Source organism: Seriola aureovittata, chromosome 9, assembly GCF_021018895.1.
Source record: "Seriola aureovittata isolate HTS-2021-v1 ecotype China chromosome 9, ASM2101889v1, whole genome shotgun sequence".
NCBI lineage: Eukaryota > Metazoa > Chordata > Actinopteri > Carangiformes > Carangidae > Seriola > Seriola aureovittata.
Window position 1 is genome coordinate 5,788,063 of NC_079372.1, and position 19,794 is coordinate 5,807,856.

A 19,794-nucleotide genomic window follows, 5' to 3' on the forward strand; every position below is an offset into this window, starting at 1 on the left:
CAGAAGCTGTTACAGATATTCATCCATTATGGAGTCGTCCCGCTTTTCACTCACAGCTTCATGTTCAGGAATCTTGACTGCTTCGAGGGACATTTTCTCAAAATTAAACATGTTCTTGTTTTGGGTTCAGAAGTCACTTGACCATCTGACAATGTGCCCATTGTGACGAGCTGCTACATACGCATCAAAGAGGTGATTAACCAGTTGACAGGGCTGCGGGGACAATACTGCTCTTTACGGGGGGAAACAGTGCAGCCACTCAGCCGCTGCTTCCACATGCAGCAGCTGACAACATGAAACCAAAATAACTGCACATAAAGACAGACATATAGGGAACATGGTGTTCACGCTGGTGCACATGCAGAAGGTTTAGGCCTAGATTATGAGTATTTGTTTGCTGCATATATTTCTGTTTTGATCACTGGTGTTAACTTGTCCAGTGCCAATATTATGCTCACACAAAAGCAGTCAACCTGAACTATTGAAGGTAGAAGAACCAGTCTGACGATTCATTCATTCATTCAAATGTGCAGATCTAATATGTTTACTTAGAGAAATTAAAAACAATTCTTATCTCTTACTCTCTGTCCCACATGAAGTTCCACAGTTTTTATCGTCTTGCAGGCTCAGTGTCAACAACTGAGGCTGCAGCTTGTAAAAAAAAAAAAAAGAAAAAAGAAAAAAAAAAAAAGACGGACCAACGTCTGATTGGTGAATAAATTGGGCTCCTGGCCAATCACATGTCCCCCTCCGCGGGGGGAAAACCCAGCATCAAAATAAACTGCCGCTTGTTCGTCTTTTCCAGTTTTGCAATTGGCGCGATTTATCTGCTCTTATTACTAATGTTTTGAGCGAAGTTTTAAAGAAGGAGTTTCTTTTCTCCTTCACTTTGACTTCATGACATTGGATTATTTTTCCTCTCTCATCGTACAGAGACGGTGCGTGGAACCTGATTCATTTTTGGCTTGATATATATGTTTTCTTTTTTATATACACATCAATACTTTCCTACACCGGACTATCCACACTTGTATGATATGATACTATCTCAATAAATATCAACATGAACCACTGGCGAGTCGCTCTGCTGTGCGTGACCTTAACGTGGAGGCTACAAGCAGCATCAACACAAACTCATGAAGGTAAGATCACTTCATATCAGACACCTTGTCTCACCTGTTTAAAGAGATTTACTTTAAGTAGGAATGGAAAATATGTTAAATACAGGGTTGTAGTTCATTTTTCCATGTTACATTTGCTCTACCTTTAAACTTTCTCTTGTTTTCCTGTTTGAATTCACCTGTTGGCGGTTACTGCTCAGCATGATCTGCCTGTCTTGAAAGGTCACAGCTGCTAACTTGGCATGGACTCAGTTATATTGTGGAATAGAACAGAATAGAATTAGCTTTAGCCTTGTTTTATTAACTATTCACCCTGATCTCTTTCCTTTGTCTCAGATCACACAGTGTTTACTCTGTTCTCCTCGAGAGCCATTTTTTACTGTTAGTACTGGGCTGTAATCAAGACTCTTAATGCAGCAATATATCTCCTTTATATACTGCTAGTGATGAATGGTAGCAGCATTAAGACCCTGGTGGGGGCTAAATTGCCTGCATGGCAATGGCCCCATTTGTAAAACGTCACTGAGCACAGTAACTTGGTTACAACTACATTATCATGCGTTATAAACCACTTATTTGTGCTGCTCATAAATGTTAAAGGGGGGGGGGTTAAAGTGTAAAAAAAGTGTTAGTTTTTAGTAATAATCACACTTTTACTGCTAGAAATGCTTTTAGTTTATAAAAGCTTACACCTGTTTGCATTATGTAGGTACACCTGTGCAAGTCTTTTGTGCATGCATGTGTGTTTTAATTGTCCTAATAGTCAGAATCGTCATGCAGCTCTCCCAGATCCAGGTAAAGAGTGAGTTCATGGGGATATATCCATATTGACCGAATTGTTCATAACACAAGCAGCAAGTCTCAAATGTTGTTTATGTTAAGTAAAGCAGGAAGATTCTGGTTTATATCTCCACATGTTCGCAGAGAAGACAGGAAATATGACTGGTGCTTACTGCTGCAGGTGCCTAACTGTTGCACATGAAGGGCCTGTGCCACAGTTTTTTTGTTGGTCAGTACGAGATGGTGTGTATGTCTCCTTCCGTTCACGATATTTCCCTTCTCTCTGCCAGAGTGTCCAGCTCACACATGGCCCATTGTTTTTTGGTATGATCTCAGCAATGCAGACCCCTCAGACGCACACGTACGCACATGCACACACACAGAAGCACTGTCTGTCACTGCATCACTCTTCACTCACTGGGACACACTGACCACATTTATAGCTTCATCACAATGAGGCACTTTGTCTGTGAGAAGCCCTGTTCCCTCGACCCTCGGCCTCCTCTCCATCAGCCCCAGGCCTATACTGCTTCATGTAGTGGGGTTAGAACCTGCTTGCTTTACCCTGCCTCACATCAAACTCTGCAGGGAACACAGAAACACAGCAACACACGCGGACACGCACGCACGCACACACATACACCAGGGAGACTCGCTAAAGCCATAAACACTGCAGAAACAGTGCAACCCTGCCGGTCAGACATTTTCCATTTGTCCAGCTTTAAAAAGGATCATACTATATAGTTTAATTGTCTCCCAACTATTCAAATACATTCTCCACCACTTTAGCCTGTCATTGGTTTCCATTCATTTCTGCATGGTGAAATCTAATTATAGTTACATGATGGAGTTTAAGTGGATATTGATTAAAAAAGTCTCTGCATTATGTTGCAATGATAACACTGATTTCACTGTGGTGGATTACACAACTCAAAGTTTCAAGAGTCTGCTTATTGATTTTCATGAATGGAAACCAATGGCTGTCTGAAACTACTTCCAAAACATTCTGCACAGTTTACAGGATGATGAGGATGCAGAATGTATGTCATCTGGACTAAAACATGTAAAGCCACTGGCATGCATACATACATACATGCTTTTAACATGTAGGTGATGGTCTGACCCACAATGTCTTTATATTCTAAATGGGGGGGGGGGGGGGGGGGTCTGAAGTTGGATTGCCTCCCCTTCTCACTCACTCTCTAAAGGATAGACTCACATTCTTTCAAGTCTGTCTTAAAACAATACTAACCTGCCTATGAAGGAGTTTTTGTTTGCTCTAGTTCCATCCACAAAGAGACCGTCAGTGTAAGTTTACTGTGTAAAAGTGTCCAAAGTTACCTTGAAGCTATCATGAAGCTTAAGCAGCCTGAGTTAGTACAAAATTCCCACTTTGTGTTACCATCCCTCTGGAGGGAATCTTTCACTAAAAAGACAATAGCCATTTTTATCAGAACTCCTATCACCTTCAGCTGAATGTCAGTAATCATTTTTACACAAGATGAGGCCTGTGGATTTCGTCCCCCTTTGCTTACATTGATATGACCTTAAATGATTTTCTTTGGCCAGTATGGATGGATGGAACATGTATGGGCATTTGGGTGTTATTTAAGACAGATTTGAACAAATGTGAACCATGTATCGGGTCAGGATGCATGGTAAGAACAAAGGCCGTGAAACATCAATCCAATCCAACAAAAGGTTCATTCTCAGATAATTGTTTCAAACATGGAAAGGAAAACACGCATGTGCTGCTGGTTCTGAAAGGACAAATAAAGAGTAAAGATTGAATTTAACTCAACAAATCATAGTCTCATTATGTACTTCTTCAAGAAATAAGGATAAAGAAAGTTCTCAGAGACTAAGAGACAAAGTGTAAGGACCAAAGAGTTACAAACTTCTCTTACCAGGAACTGCTGCTCCACGCGAAAGTGAAAAAGAGTGAATGAGTGGAGTGAAGCCCTTAAATAATCTTGTAGTGCCCAGGTGAGGTCAATCAGGTAAATGAGGGGTGGTAAGGGTGAAAGCAAGAGCCAATCAGTGATAAGGAAAGGAAAGGAAGTGAGGTGGGTGAAGAAAGGAAGAGGAAAATGAAAGAAAATATGGATCTTTACAACATGAACCTGTCCTTTAAATCTGCAGCTTCTCTTCAAACGTGGAGTAACAGGTGTCTTTCTTCCCTTGTGTCAGTGGTGTGTCCTGGCACGCAGAACGGCCTGAGCTCCACAGGCTCTCAGGAGCATCAGTACAACCTGATTAAGGACCGGTATGATGGCTGTGAGATCATCATGGGAAACCTGGAGATCACTCAGATCGAGAGTAACTGGGACTTCTCCTTCCTCAAGGTGAACACTCTCCTTCCTCACTCCCTTCTCTTTCATCTGATTGTGCAAGTGCTCCCACTCTGCATGTGGAGTACATCAAATTATCTTCCCCTTGTTTCATGCTGATGATCCCCTTCTCCCCTCCAGACAATCCGCGACGTGACTGGTTACGTCCTCATTGTTATGAACCACTTTCAGGAGATTCCTTTAGGGCAACTACGGATCATCAGAGGAAACAGCCTGTATGAAAGGCGCTTTGCCCTCTCGGTCTTCTTCAATTACCCCAAGGACGGCTCCAACGGCCTGCGGCAGCTGGGGCTCGCGAACCTGACAGGTGAAGAGGGTTAGAGGGGGATGAGACATTAGAGACAGCAAAACAGAAAAAGATGCCTATATATACAAGATTTAAAGGGTGTTTTGTCTGTGATTTACTGAGTCAGTGAGAACATAGGCACATGAACTCAATAACACCAACAAGACAAATGCGCGTCCTGCTGTTCTTGAAGTAAACTTCGTCTTAAGGTTTGTTGTGGAAAGAAATACAAAATAACCATTTTATGGACAGAGACAGATAATTATAGCTGGTTGTTATTCATTCTTTCAAAACCCAGAAAGACAAAATAAAGAAAACATGTAGAAGAAATCACAGTCTCAGCTGTAGCTCATTGTCCTGATATCTTGTTACGCAGGATAAAAACTAGACATGGTGATGTATTGCAAGGAGTGCAGGGATTCAGTTTTAGTCTCCCTTCCTTCATTATATAATAAAAACAAATCTTTCCAGAGCATTGTTAATATCCTTTTGGACCATCCCCTTGACTTTATATTCATGGCCATGAAAATTCAGCCACTCTATATTTTTTTAGTGACGAGCTGCTAAATACACACTTATTACTGCCACAGAATCAGTGAATGGGCCACATGTGCCACCTCTGTAGGTCATTATGGGTGTGAGAAATGCAATACTTTCACCCAGCAAATAACAAAAATACATAATCATTATTTAATATGACTATCTGACTTCATTTTCATTTACAATAACACTCACAAGTGAAAAGTAAAATAAAATATACTAAATACTGACATTAAATCCACTCTTCCCCCACAAAACCTTCATACAGTTCCCAAATAACATTGGTGAGAATGAGTGAACGTCACCTAGACATGTGCGTGTTTCACACCTTGTGAAGAGTAAGTTAAGGAAGACTGAAAACTACACTATAAAACTATACGATACCAATGTAATGAACCTTCAAGCTCCAAGACTGAAAACTGTTTTCTAGTGACCCAATAAAATGCTCTGTATGAATGTCCAGATGTGTTGTGGGGGAAGGCTTTTCCAGTGTGCTGCAGCTACTTGGAGGTAGAAAGACAGATAACTTTAATGTCAGTCGTGCTTTAGATTACAGATTCCTCATATACAGTATAATTGTTTAGTACATATATGGAGTATGAATGAAATACTACTGACCCTTTTGACCCTTCAGTACAAGAGATTAGGGAATAAGGGGGCAACAATTTTGTTTTTAAGAGGAGCTAGATTTCTCTGTAAGTACTTTTAAATTACTGACCTACTTTATAATTATAGGGTACATTTGGAAAATGGGTAGAAAAAATAGTTTGGCGAAATTACATTGTAAAAAAGTTTTTAAATACAGAGTACTTATTATAATTGGTGAAGGTTACATTGGTGTTGCTGGGGAAAAAAACATTACTCTGGGAATAAGGATGTTAGTCCTATAGCTATAGTATAGACATGTTTACAATGGGAGAGATAAAAACTGGGGAATAGTGCAGTTTTGAGGTCTAATGTAATATCCGTCTGTAGATCAAAAATGATGTCGGAAAGAACCTGTGGTGCCAATTAACTTTTGTAAAACACTTAGCCGGCTGCTTCCTGTCTGTATCTTGCAATAATTTAATATGTACTATAATCAAAATAGGGTAATTTAGTTCTAGGTCCCTCATATTGACCATTAAGTATTTGATATTTTACCCAGTATTCAGGCTAATAAATATTTACACTGCAAGCTGTAGGCTGTAATCTAAAGTGTCAAGAATATCCTGTCTGCTTTTATCCTTTCCGCTTATGGCTTGTTTCTTGTCTCACCCTTTTATTCACAGAGATCCTGGAGGGAGGAGTGCAGATTATCAACAACAAGTACCTGAGTTATGGCCCCTGGATCTTCTGGCAAGATATCATCAGGGACAACAGTGCTCCTATTGACATCCAGTACAATGGAGAGAGAGGTCTCTGTTGGGATAGCCCTGCTTCACATATCCCAAATTATCTTTAGATTGTCTCTTTCTTATGAGTCCTCTCTGTCTCTTCCTCTCTTTCTTTCTCTCTCTCTCTCTCAGGCCCATGCCACAAATCGTGCGGAGATTACTGCTGGGGGCCAAATAAGGACCAATGTCAGATCTGTGAGTGCCCAATTGTTCTGTTTCCATTTTACCACTCCTCTCTCTCTGTCTCTCTCTCTGTCTCTCTCTCTCTCTCTCTGCTCCTCCTCCCTCCCTCTCTTTACTGAATGTCTTTCTTCAGAGACAGAAGAGGATGCACACACAAACACACAAAGACACAACACAACACATGCACAGTGGTGACCTCTGCTCAACCCATGTCTCCTGTGTGTCTCAGTGACTAAGACGGTGTGCGCTCCTCAGTGTAACGGCCGCTGTTTTGGGACGAGCCCCAGGGACTGTTGTCACATAGAGTGTGCAGCAGGATGTAAAGGCCCTCTGGACGTAGACTGCTTTGTAAGTGCTCTGTCTTCATCTTTCTGCAGGAATCTGTTAATAAACTAAAGACACAGACAGTCTTTGTAGATAGTAAATTGTAGGTTTATCAAGGGTTTCATTCCACACTGCCTTGTTTTGTCTATTTTTAGTCCAATTCGATGTTTCCAATCACATTTGATTCTATCGTAATACACACACTTAAAAGTCTTTAAGGATCAAACTGGTGGATTTTATCTATACTTTATCAATTACAAACCACACATGCTTTTGATTTATTTCCTTTCTTCCAGGCAGCTATTGGTTTGTGTTACAGTAAAACTGTAGAGTGATGTGGAAATCCCCTTGCACACACTTGATACTACAGACACTCAGCCCACTTCTTTTTTTTTTTGCTAATTCTTACCAACCTGTGGTTATACCTTTGTGCATATGAACTTTTCTCTCTCTCTTGTTGGTGCATCCGACTTTTAAGAGCAACAAACTGAAATGATCTTTTTTGCAACATTAGATTTAGTCTCCTGAGTTGTTATTTCTCATAGCTCGTAGCTAGCATTGTTATTTCTCTGCCAACAGTTCATGGCAGAGGACTTTAAAATCCAAGGGTGCCATTTAATTCAAAACTAAAAATGTCAGGGCATCACCAAAATCTCCAACATTCATCCTCTGGAGGCCATTTTTAGATTAAAGATTATTTCAGTCTGTACATCAACATACAAGCTTTTATAGTGTTATTGTGAAGAGCAGCCAGACGTCATATTAAACAAATTATTTGTACAATGACGGGATTTACATGCTTGGAGTGAAAACATGCAAAGGTTTAGTTACAAATAATGGACTGCAGTCGTAGCATAGCTGTTTTCAAATGGAAATCTCATCTAGTGAAGTGATCCATTGCTCAAGTGTGTGTGTGTGTGTGTGTGTGTGTGTGTGTGTGTGTGTGTGTGTGTGTGTGTGTGTGTGTACTTAGGCATGCCGTCATTTCAATGACTCCGGAGCCTGTGTGCCTCAGTGTCCCCAGACTCTGATCTATAACAAGCAGACGTTTCAAATGGAGACCAACCCTAATGCAAAATATCAGTACGGATCCATCTGCGTCTCTCAGTGCCCCAGTGAGTAGCTCCTGTGTGTTTGTATGCTCAGCCTCTTCTGTTGTTATTCTTTTTGTGCAACTTGAAAACTGCAGATTTTTTGTCCTATTAGTCTCAGTGACACTGTAACACATGAAAAGATGGGCTCAGTTTCTTGAATGTTGCCGGTTGTTCTGTCTTGAAATCTACCTCCCGTGTCTCTCTTTTCTTTCTTCTTCAAGCCCACTTTGTGGTGGACGGTAGCTCCTGTGTGAGCGTCTGTCCTCCAGACAAGACGGAGGTGGAGAGAGAGGGCCAGAGGCAGTGCGAGCTCTGCAGCGGACTCTGCCCAAAAGGTCGACACTGATAAATACTTTCTGTGAACTTACACCGACTTTATTTGGCAATCATCAAATTCAGTGTTGTGGTTGTGTCTTCCCTGCAGTGTGTGAAGGAACAGGTGCTGAACACAGACAGACCGTGGACTCCAGCAACATTGACAGCTTCATCAACTGCACCAAGATCCAGGGCAGTCTTCACTTTCTGGTCACAGGGATTCTTGGGTAATTGTCAGGCCTGCCTGAGGAATCTCAGCTCACAGTGCCGTTCACAGTCAGCAGGTTCATATTGTGTTTTTTTATTCTTCATAGAGATGACTTTAAAAAGATCCCACCCCTGGATGCCAAAAAGCTGGAGGTGTTCCGCACCGTCAGAGAAATAACAGGTTTGTGCATACAGTAAAGTTTGTTGATGTTAAATCGTAATGAATCACAACCTTTGACCCCCAATGTCTAATCAGTCCATCCTTGAGTGAGCATGTGAGCCAAATTTGAAGGGATTCCCTCAAGGAGTTCTTGAGATATCGAGTCTGCCAGGCCAAAATCATGTTTTGTGTGGTCACCATGACCTTGACCTTTGACCTTTGACTTTTAGCCACCAAACTCTAGTCAGTTTGTCTTTGAGTCCAGGTGAACGTTTTTACTAAATTTGAAGAAATCCTGCTACAGAGATATTTTGCGTTCACAAAGCCAAAAGCGCGTTTTGTGAGGTCACCGCGCACTTGACCTTTCACCCTCAAAATCAAATTAGTTCATTGTTGAGTCCGAGTGGACGTTTGTGCCAAATTTAAAGAAGTTCCGTCAAGGTGTTATAGATATCGTGTCCACGAGAATGAGACGGACACTGACTGTCACCGGAGTGGAGGCATAAAAACTGCAAAATGACAGGAACAAATACTTAGAAAGATAAATGATAATATTAATATATTTTTATATTTTTTATATTTTTATTAATACAATTCAATATTTACAGAAATGAGAGCAGTATATGAGGTATGCTATGAAGATATGTGCACAACATTATACTATATGCTCCTTAAATCATGTTTGATATTATCACTGTGCTTTCTGTTCAGATATTCTAAACATCCAGTCGTGGCCCAGAGAGCTGGATGATCTGTCTGTTTTTTCGAGCCTCACTACCATCCAGGGGAGGTCGCTCTACAAGTGAGGCTTGTTTACACGCCATGTGAATGTGCAAATGACGTGCATGTTGATAGTCTATGTGTGTCAGTCAGGGTTTGCCCAGAAGAAGCTGAAATCAGTTCAGAGAAATACGATAAATGTAAATAATCCGTTAGCAGGACTTACCTTTATATGGAAGGAGCAGATGTTTGAACAGAACTAAAACCATTTATTATTTATTAGGACTTTAATCAAGAAGAATAATGAACAGAATCTAGCTTGAAGCACCGGCCTCATGCCTCAGGCTGGTTCTGCTGTTTGTATCTGTATCACATGTTCAGTGTGGAGCATAACCATGTGTCTACTCCACACTCTACACCCTCCATGTTAACACCTCATGACGAGCCCCCCGTGCATTGAGTCTACACTCTCTAACCTCCCTCTTCTCACAGCTGTGTAGAGGTGTGGACCGTGTGTGTGTGCACGTGTGTGATCCCTATAACGCCAACATCCAAACTGCAGCACGTCATTTTGCTTAGAAATGAAACACAATCTGCAGAAACAAAGTGTTTTTATTATTTGACATTTGTTTCAAATATTAATTGTTGTTTCAAATAATTTTTTTCTTTGCCTCTTTTCTTGTTGTCTGCATCCTCCAACCTTCAAACCGAAGGCGTTTTTCTCTGATGGTGATGCACATCTCCACTCTTACCTCGCTGGGCCTGCGCTCCCTCCGGGAGATCAGTGATGGCAGCGTGTACATCAGTCAGAACGCCAACCTCTGTTACCACCACACCGTAAACTGGACGCAGATGTTCAGAGGCCGCGGAGTTCGAGTCAACAACCTCAACAACAACAGGCCGCTGGCAGAGTGTGGTGAGGCGAGCTCGGGGTCCGGCAGAGACACAATCTCCTCTGTGTTTCAAATGAAATGTTGAATGTCTTTATAGTGAACAAATTGTACACACACGTCAGTCATTAAGTAATCAATGGCTTTTATTAGTCTCTCTGTATTACACAAATCAAAAGATTAATTCTTCATTATCTTCTTGTATCTTACCACTGAGTTAGTTTGAGTGGCATGTGAGAATCATTGTTGTGTTGCTGATGCTGTTTCTTACATCGCTGTGTGCGCAGTTGCAGAGGGCCATGTGTGCGACCCACTGTGTTCAGACTCAGGTTGCTGGGGCCCGGGGCCTGACCAGTGTCTCTCCTGTAGGGACTACAGCCGAGACGGCAGATGTGTGGGCAGCTGTAATTTTTACACAGGGTCAGTAGATATGAGCTGATATTCATGAGCCTGTTTGTTGTTTGTGTGATGGATACATTACTGTTGTCTAACGGTATATGTTTTGAAAATTGTGCCCCCAGAGCTCCGAGAGAATTTGCAGGGCCTGATGGCGAGTGTGTCGCCTGTCATCCGGAGTGTAAGCCTCAGCATGGGAAAGCCAGCTGCACCGGACCGGTAATAACTTCATTTAATAACAAAACAAAGGTTCAGGGTCTTTGTATCAACTCTTGTTGACATTTGGGCATTTACCCACTCGAAATCTTGTGGAGGGCACGACCGGGGTGGACACTAACAAAGTACTTTTACTTGAGTACTATATTTAAGTATATTTTTTGAGTATCTGTACTTTACTTGAGTATTTTTTTTTTTTGTAAACTTATGACTTTTACTCCACTACACTTACACTTAAAAGACAAATATTGTACTTTAGACTCTACTACATTTCTGACGTGAAGTACTTGTTACTGTGAAGCAGAGCTTTTAGTCAGAGGAATGAATCTTTTATTTTGAAAATGTGATGAACCATACACTGTGTTGATCACAGGAGAAAAACCAATCACAGCCAACTCCTCCACTGTCAGTCATGTTGTGCTGCTGCATGTTTGAACAGCTCAGTTGGCCACGTTAGATAAAGATGATTCTGAAGATTCTTCTAGTCCATGTTTACATTTTTCAAATTAAATAAAGATTCATTTTGTTTTAAATGTTTTTAACACGTGTTTAACACGAGCAACATTCATCACTACCTACAGAAATGTGCTGTCCAACTTTAGAAAGCACGTCAAGGTGTTAAATGTTTGTTTGTTTCCAGATGAAGAGTTTGTAGTTGAACAGTATTGGCATTATGATACATTCACACTCTGATATAATAGAACTGTTAAAACCTGTAGAATAGTTTGTCGTTTTGTTTATTCAATTGTGTTTTTTCTATCAGCTTTGAATCATATTCTACAAGCTTTTTATTCTACAGGTTTTAACAGTTCTGTTATATCAGAGTGTGAATGTATCATCATGCCAATACTGTTCAGGAGTGAGTTACTCTTTGCTTTGCATTAGAAGGAAATTGTTGATCACACAATGATGGGCGTCTGAATTAGTGAAAGAAATTTGACATGAATCAATAAACAATTTTAAACCTTTGATGCCCTTGTGACATCTTCCACCTCATTGAGAAATTAGGTATTGACTTTCTGCCATTCGTTCCCATTACCTTACAAATTGTAATCAATAATGGCCAATTGTAATAAGTGATTTAAGGATTGGAAACTATAAAGGCTACACAGAGATAGTGTCTTCTACTATGCCTTGGTTGGTTTCAGGTTACAGAGCTGCCTCCCAGTAGAGTTATTCAGTCTGTTTCAGATACTGTCTCTCTTCCTCTCTCTCTTTGGCAGGGTGCAGATGAGTGTGTGGCGTGCGCCAACCTTCGAGACGGTCCTTACTGCATGTCCTCTTGTCCCACTGGAGTAAACGATGGACAGAAGGGGCTGATTTTCAAATACCCAAACAGGGAGGGTCACTGTGAACCATGTCACCACAACTGCACACAGGGGTGAGACCAGGCTTTAAAGTGCATGTGTGTATTTTCATCTTTCCATCCACGTGTCACAGTAATGAGAGTCTACGATCGCTGAAGTGACCGTCCCTGTTCCTTTCATTGATTTTTATAGCTCTTAATGGTCTGAGTCATACTTATTTATCAGATTTGCTTTTGTCCTATGAACCTTCTACAATCCTCAGGTCTTCTTGTTGGAATTAATTAAACATAAAGTCAGAACGAAAACCCACTTTGAGGCGTCTTTTTATTACAGTGGTCCAGGTCCGTCAAACAGCCTCCCTGAAGACCTGAGGGCAGCAGAAAGCAAACTCAAGATCTACCCTTTCTAATCTGGCTTTTAGTTGAATTTTATTTATTTTCATTTATTTATCGATTCATTTATTTTTCGATATATTTCTATATTTTTTGAGCTGTTTTACTTGTTTTTCCTTTAATCCTATGATCACTTTCTGGGTTATTTTCCTTTTAATATCTTACTTTTATTTCTGGTTATTTATTTTATTTCTACTTTTATTTCTAGTTTTATTCACTTCCAAACATTCCCTCTCTTTTATCATTTCTTTATTTTATCTTTACTAGTTTGTCTTCATTTTTATTCAATTTCTTTTGATTGATTGATTGATTGATTGATTGATTGAAGATTATGATGTTTGCTTGTTTCAGATGCTCAGGCCCAGGATTAAATGACTGTTTAGAGACAGCACGACTGGCTGTTAGCAGGTGAGTGTTGCCCCCTGCTGGTGAATATTAATGACTAAGCCGCAATGTGCAACGTGTGTAAACTGACTGCAACCTGTGGCCCGGTGTTTCCGTTATAATCAGACATTTCATGAAGGATATTCAAGTAAAAATACAAAAACTAAGTCAGATCATATCAGATCATCATCTTTTCTTACCCCAGTTTCTGACCTTTTCACCGTGTGTCCCCTCGCTTTCATCTCTCTCTGCTTCACTCTGCAGCGGTCAGATCACAGGTATAGCTTTAGGTGTGCCGGCTGGCTTGATTTTCTGCCTGGTGTTGTTTTTCCTGGGTGTGCTGTACCACCGAGGCCTGGCCATCCGTCGCAAGAGAGCCATGCGGAGGTACCTGGAGAGTGGAGAGGTGAGACTTTAGAGACCATCCAACCCCATGAGCTGTTGTGAGCTGCCTATGATTTGACTGCTGCATGTATTTGTTTTCAGAGAGAGAGAGAGAGAGAGAGAGAGAGAGAGAGAGAGAGAGAGAGGGAGAGAGAGAGAGAGAGAGAGAGAGAAAAAATCATCCGGGAATAACTGTCATTTTTTGGCAGAGCTTTGAGCCACTGGGTCCTGGAGAGAAAGGTACAAAGGTTCATGCCCGAATCTTGAGGCCGTCGGAGCTGAAAAAAATCAAAGCCCTTGGTTCTGGCGTTTTTGGCACAGTGCACAAGGTTAGTGATATTCACTGATGATCCACCAAATCATGTGTTATTATAGCTTTAGTCTCAGTCTAACACAAGTTTCACAGACTTCATGAGGACTGACGTGACTGCAGCTGCACATTTCATTTGTGTTTAAGGGATTTTGGACTCCAGAGGGAGAGACAGTGAAGATCCCTGTGGCCATTAAGACCATCCAGGACAGCTCAGGCCGACAGACCTTCACTGAGATCACTGATGTGAGAATCCGGCCACTTGTACACTCCTGAAAAAAAAAACATCTCAGAAATAGCAGTTAATGTGACATATAATGTAAGGGGAAGATGTTTTCATGTTGCAAAATGATGCCTGTTACAAATAATGGTGAGATTTTTTTCCAGACAAAATACATACCACAAAATATATGTATCACAAAAAGTACTTAGTGTTGCTGTATGTCATCTTGGTCTCTGTGTAGCATATGCTGTCCATGGGCAGCCTGGACCACCCCTACATCGTTAGGCTGCTGGGCATCTGTCCAGGTGCCAGTCTGCAACTGGTGACCCAGCTCAGTTCGCAGGGGTCCTTACTGGAGCACATCAGGCAGCACAAGAACAGCCTGGACCCCCAGCGCCTGCTCAACTGGTGTGTGCAGATTGCTAAAGTGAGTGTAGTGGCAATTAAAGTTTATTTTGTTAAGCAACCAGCTGTTATGAATAAGCTGAGTATATTCAAAGCTACATGTTTGTGTCTCAGGGTATGTACTACCTGGAAGAACACTGCATGGTCCACAGGAACCTGGCTGCCCGCAACATCCTGCTGAAGAATGACTACCAGGTCCAGATCTCTGACTACGGTGTGGCGGACCTCCTTTACCCTGATGACAAGAAATACGTCTACACTGACACCAAGGTTGTTTGGACACATTAATTTCGAGAAACACTTTGTATTGTTAAGTCACAGTTAAGAGGTTTTCACCGTCTCTTCCACTAATGGAAATCAGTCTGTATGTCTTGTCTGCAATTTGTCTCCCAATCCAGACGCCCATAAAATGGATGGCGCTTGAGAGCATCTTGTTTCGAAGATACACTCATCAAAGCGATGTCTGGAGTTATGGTAAGAGGCTGTGTGAGCGTGTGCAGCATTGTACAGTATGTACTGATAAATCAACTTTCCCGTCAGTGAATTTTGGCAGGGAGAATGTAAAGGGTATCGTCTCTCTTCTGGGACAGGGGTGACGGTGTGGGAGATGATGTCATTTGGGGCGGAGCCGTATGCGTCCGTGCAGCCTCAGGAGGTGCCGAGTCTGCTGGAGAAGGGGGAACGTCTGTCGCAGCCCCACATCTGTACCATAGACGTGTACATGGTCATGGTCAAATGTGAGTGTGATAAAAAAAAAACACTGCACCAGTACGCACAGGTGTGCACAAAGACTGACCGATCTGCATGACTTCCCTTCTTCTCTTCAGGTTGGATGATTGATGAAAATATAAGGCCGACCTTCAAAGAGCTGGCCAGTGACTTTACTCGTATGGCAAGAGACCCGCCTAGATACCTCGTCATCAAGGTGAGGCAGTGGTGCCAGAAGTATTGATTAATCGGCTGATTATTTTCTCAACTGATTGATTGTTTGGTTTGTAAAAAACTTCAGAAAACAGTGAAGCTGATCAAAATAACCCCGAGCCAAAATTACACCTCTAAACATCTTCCCCTGACTGATCAATAGTCAGTCTTCAAAATGATTCAGCAGACTGTAATAAGGTCCTAAAATAATCCTCAGGTGTGAAGCTGGAACCAGGAAACGTTTGACAGTTTCGCATGAAAAATTCATCAAACAATTATTTAGTTATTGAAACAGTTGTACATTTCTGCCGACGGACTAATGGTTTCATAAACTAATCATCTCAGCTCTGACATTATCTACTGCTGGACGGTTTGAGCTATAACAGTGTGTACTAATACTTTATAACCACTTCATATGTTTTGTATGTAAAATACAATTAATTGTTAAAGTAAGAACCAACTACAGCCGTCAAATAAATGTAGTGCAGTTAAAGAGGTGTTTAAAAATATCCCTCTGAATTGTAGTGAAGTACAAAGTGACGTGGAATCAAAATACTCAAGTAATTTGTACTTCAAAAGCAGTACTTGATTACATAGTTACATTCCACCACTGAGGTGAGGTTATCGCTCATTTATTTAAACCCTGTACTTCAATGTTATTCTGTAGATGGAAGGAGGAGAACCGTCCTCGGTCGAAATCCATCGAAGAGAATCAGAGCGAGGACTTCTGGATGCAGATTTAGAAGACCAGGATGAGGTGGGACTGGAGGATGGCTTGGCTACTCCTCCTCTTCAACACTCTCCATCTTGGAGTCTGTCGCGCTCACGGATTAATTCTTACAGGGTAATGAAAAAACATTGTCGATTTAGTCTGTTTCAGGATCATCTTCAGAGAATCAGAGGCAAATAAAACTGCACATGGCACTTTTTCTCCCCTGATTTGTAGAGTGGCAGCTCTCAGGCTGGACCTATTGGATATCTGCCAATGACCCCCAGCCCTGTGGACAGCATCCGCCAGGTGTGACAGTCTCACACATTCGCACACATGCACGAAAACAAACACATTCCCACCTAACACTGATGTCGGTTGATGCTTGCGCTGCACAGGTGATAAAGTAGATATGTTTAGCTGTAACTCTCAACAGCTTCATTTTAATCAGAGTTATTGCTACACTTTGCCAATAGCCATATTGAAATCAGCATTACAAAACCCAGCACTGACGGTAGGTTATTACCTCAGGAAGTGAGACACATTGCAATGAGTCATTCAGGTTCCAGCTGGTCCCACTTTGAAAATAACAGGATTCATTTCTATGAACTGTTGCATCAGTCCAAGTCTTTGCTTTTCTGTCTCAGCTGTGGTTTCAGAGGTCTCGTCTGAGCTCGGTGCGGACACTGCCTGAGAGTTCAGGGGTCAGGGGGAGTGGCAGAGAGGCCGAGGAAGGTTTGCAGACTGGGAGCCTTCACAGGGCCAGATTTGGCTCAGAGAGGGGTAATCCTCGTATATCCATCAGCCGGCACAGAAAGCTTTCAACAGCATCGAGCCCATCTTCATACAAGGTGTGGACGGCAGAGGAGGAGGAAGAGGTGGACCACTATGGCTACGTCCTGCCAGGGTCACCTGGGACTCCAGAGAGAGGTAAATTATCAGAACTAAAATGGGAGCATGCTGATTTGTCCCATTATTTGTTGTTTTTCTGTGTTTTGAAACGTGAAACTTATAAATTACGCCATAAACAAAATATAATCAAGATTTCTTCCCTTATCTTCTTCCTTCTTCACATTTTTTCATGGCTAATAGTCTCTAGAGTTTCTCATTCTGGCCGAAGAAACTCAAGACTGAAGAATAATCTGTCCCTTGTGGTGATAAATCCTTCCCAGGAGTATGAAATCATGACTAAAGAGTCTCCTCCTTGCTCAGCCAGAGGTGTCTCATCTCAGGCAGCTGCCCCTTCGGTGGCACTTTGCAGTAAAACCTCACCTTTACCTTCTCGGACTTTCATGGCTTCATTACCTGTAGAGGACGCAGCAGATGTGGAAACACAGACACCAATCTTAGCTGTAAGGAGTAAACAAGTAAGTGAGGATTGTAAGGGAACTGTAGCAGAGCGAAGCTCCTCCACAGACAAACATCAGCTACCTGGGGACTGTGAGAGAGTGATCGGAGCTGTGGAAGACCAAGAAGAGGCAGCCCAAGGGATGGGCAGGTATGAATACATGGATATCAGGCGCTCTAACTCTACAGAGGGAGAGGGTCCAGCATGGGAGAGACGTGGGAGTCAAACATCTGCAAAGAGTGCAGCAGAGACAGAGGAAACAGACCAAATAGTGGAGGTGTTGAAAAAAGAGCACGAGGAAGAAGAGGAAGATCACAAGTACCACAACACAAATAAACAACCCTCACATCAGGGGAATCTGAGCAGTATGGTCATGCCCAGGCCAGATGTGCTCACAGCCGGGGGAGAAAAGGTGGAGTATGAGGAGATGACCAGATTTGGAGTGGTGCCCAGTGGGTGGGAGCAGGCTGACTACCAGAACCTCCCGGTGAAGGGGAGGGCTGTTTCTGAAGAGGTGGGCTCTGGCAGGTGTGCAGGGATCGGGGGATACATCAAGGTGTGTGCTGGCATGGGGGAACCTGGCAGCAACACATCCTTTGACAACCCAGACTACTGGCACAGCAGACTGTTCCTCAAGCCAGATGCTGTGCGCACCTAATAATGTGGACTGGGACAGAGACACAGTAACTGCTGCTGTTACTTCAGTTCCTGTCATAAACTTTCTTAGTTTTGTAATTTTTTACAGCCTTTTTTTTAGTTCCAACATCCAACAAGATTTGAAGAATAAAAGTTATAAAAGAAATGCACCTATGAATCTCTTTCACAGTTTTATGGTGCAGTAAGTGAACGTTCATGAACTGTGAATTGGTACAGTACAACAAAATAAAGGCTATAGCAGGCAAAATGTGGTGTTTGCCCATGAACTGCATAAGGACTCCTTTACATCACATGCTTCACTTTTACAATAATTGTGTAATTTCCAGTCCCACTTCTGTTAAGCAGTCTTTTTGTACAATTTATTTTAATGTGAATTATTAAGTGAACAAATAAATATGATTATTTTTGCAATTATGCAGTTATTTGTGATTTGTAGAGAGCTGTCTTTTTTTACATTGTCTTGTGTTTATAAAATAAAACAATAAAATATCGACTTGTATTAAAAGCACTCATTCATTTATTTTAGCTGTTTATTTATAGCATTTATATCGACGTGAGTCATTAAATAACGCAAACAAACACGACGCACATCTCCACAATCGAATACAATTATAGTGACAGTGAACAGCAGAAAGATGAGATGGAGGCATGTGAACGCATCAGTGACACACTCGCGCGCGATTTGGTCAGAGGCAGATCAAAGATGATCAGAGGAGTGAGAGATTCACTTCCTTGTTGTTCCGTTTTCGTTCAAATCCACTAATGGGTTTACCAGAGCATCCCGTAAATCCTTTTTCTAAATGACCTTACTTGAGAGGTGCACTTTACACGAGAGAGTAATGTGAACTCTGTGAACTCAGTTATACATGTTGCGATACTGGTTTATACATTTCATATCCACATTTCCATATTTTCCAAATCTTGACCTTATTTTTTCTATTTCGTCCTGAAACATATAAGACAACAAATAAGACATTACTATTTTATAATGCATGACTGTCTTTTTATCTGAACAGTCATTTTTGATTCTGTGACCCTTGATAAATGTAATAAACACAAAATTCATTCATTAGCAGCTCTACATTAGCAGACTGTCCTGTTGACTGTGACTCATTTCATTACAGATTATTCTGATTATATTCTGAATTGATTGATTGATTTGTTTGGATTGTAAAGATTCAGAGAATAATCAGAAATGCCATCACAATTACCCAGTGACACCTTCTCAGTGCTTATTTTGTCCAACCAACACCATAAACTTTAAAATTATTATTAAATATTAAAGAATAAACAGGTATTTCCTTACATTTGAGAAGACGTTGGATATTGTTACATGAAAAAATTACTTTCAAAATGGATGCCAAATAATTTACTGTCAATCAACCTCTCAATTAATTGAATAATTGTTTCAGCATTTCATGTATATACTGTTGCATACTATGACAAAGCATCATACTTATGTATACGTATACGTAATCGATTTCTATGCTTCATATATAATCTGAATCTGTAAAGTAACCAGTTAGTGAAGTGATCAGATAAAGGTTGTAGAGTAAAAAAAAGGAAAGTACAAGTAGCGGTAGTAGTGAGGAATTTGTTTTCGAAAATTTCCGAACAAAAATGCCAAATATTTGCTGGTTTCAGTATGTCTAACGTGAGGCTTTGATGCATTTCTTTGTTGTATATGATAGCAAACAAAACATGCTTCTGTAGACGTTACATTGGGCTGCTGGAAATGTTAACAGGCATTGCAGCTCTCCAGTCAGCGCACGAGGCTGAGCCGTGAACTATCTTG

The 19,794-nt window shown here is 41.3% G+C and overlaps 1 protein-coding gene across 2 annotated transcripts; it reads left to right on the top strand.

Moving 5' to 3' along the window:
* Positions 1–765: 765 nt before the first annotated feature.
* Positions 766–18,490, top strand: erbb3b (erb-b2 receptor tyrosine kinase 3b). 2 transcript variants are annotated; one of them, XM_056386012.1, is made up of 28 exons: positions 766–1,142; positions 4,092–4,246; positions 4,373–4,559; positions 6,350–6,475; positions 6,587–6,649; positions 6,867–6,985; positions 7,935–8,076; positions 8,277–8,390; positions 8,480–8,597; positions 8,685–8,758; positions 9,449–9,539; positions 10,171–10,373; positions 10,635–10,767; positions 10,869–10,962; positions 12,183–12,340; positions 13,010–13,066; positions 13,307–13,448; positions 13,636–13,755; positions 13,860–13,982; positions 14,201–14,386; positions 14,479–14,634; positions 14,763–14,838; positions 14,955–15,101; positions 15,192–15,289; positions 15,953–16,129; positions 16,232–16,303; positions 16,642–16,924; positions 17,087–18,490. In XM_056386012.1, the coding sequence occupies exons 1-28, from the start codon at positions 1,064–1,066 to the stop codon at positions 17,998–18,000; spliced, it is 4,407 nt and encodes a 1,468-aa protein (XP_056241987.1). In that variant the 5' UTR covers positions 766–1,063; the 3' UTR covers positions 18,001–18,490. The 2 variants fall into 2 exon arrangements, with proteins under 2 accessions (XP_056241987.1, XP_056241988.1); XM_056386013.1 differs by having other exon boundaries at positions 786–1,142; positions 13,884–13,982.
* The last annotated feature ends 1,304 nt before the right edge of the window (positions 18,491–19,794 follow it).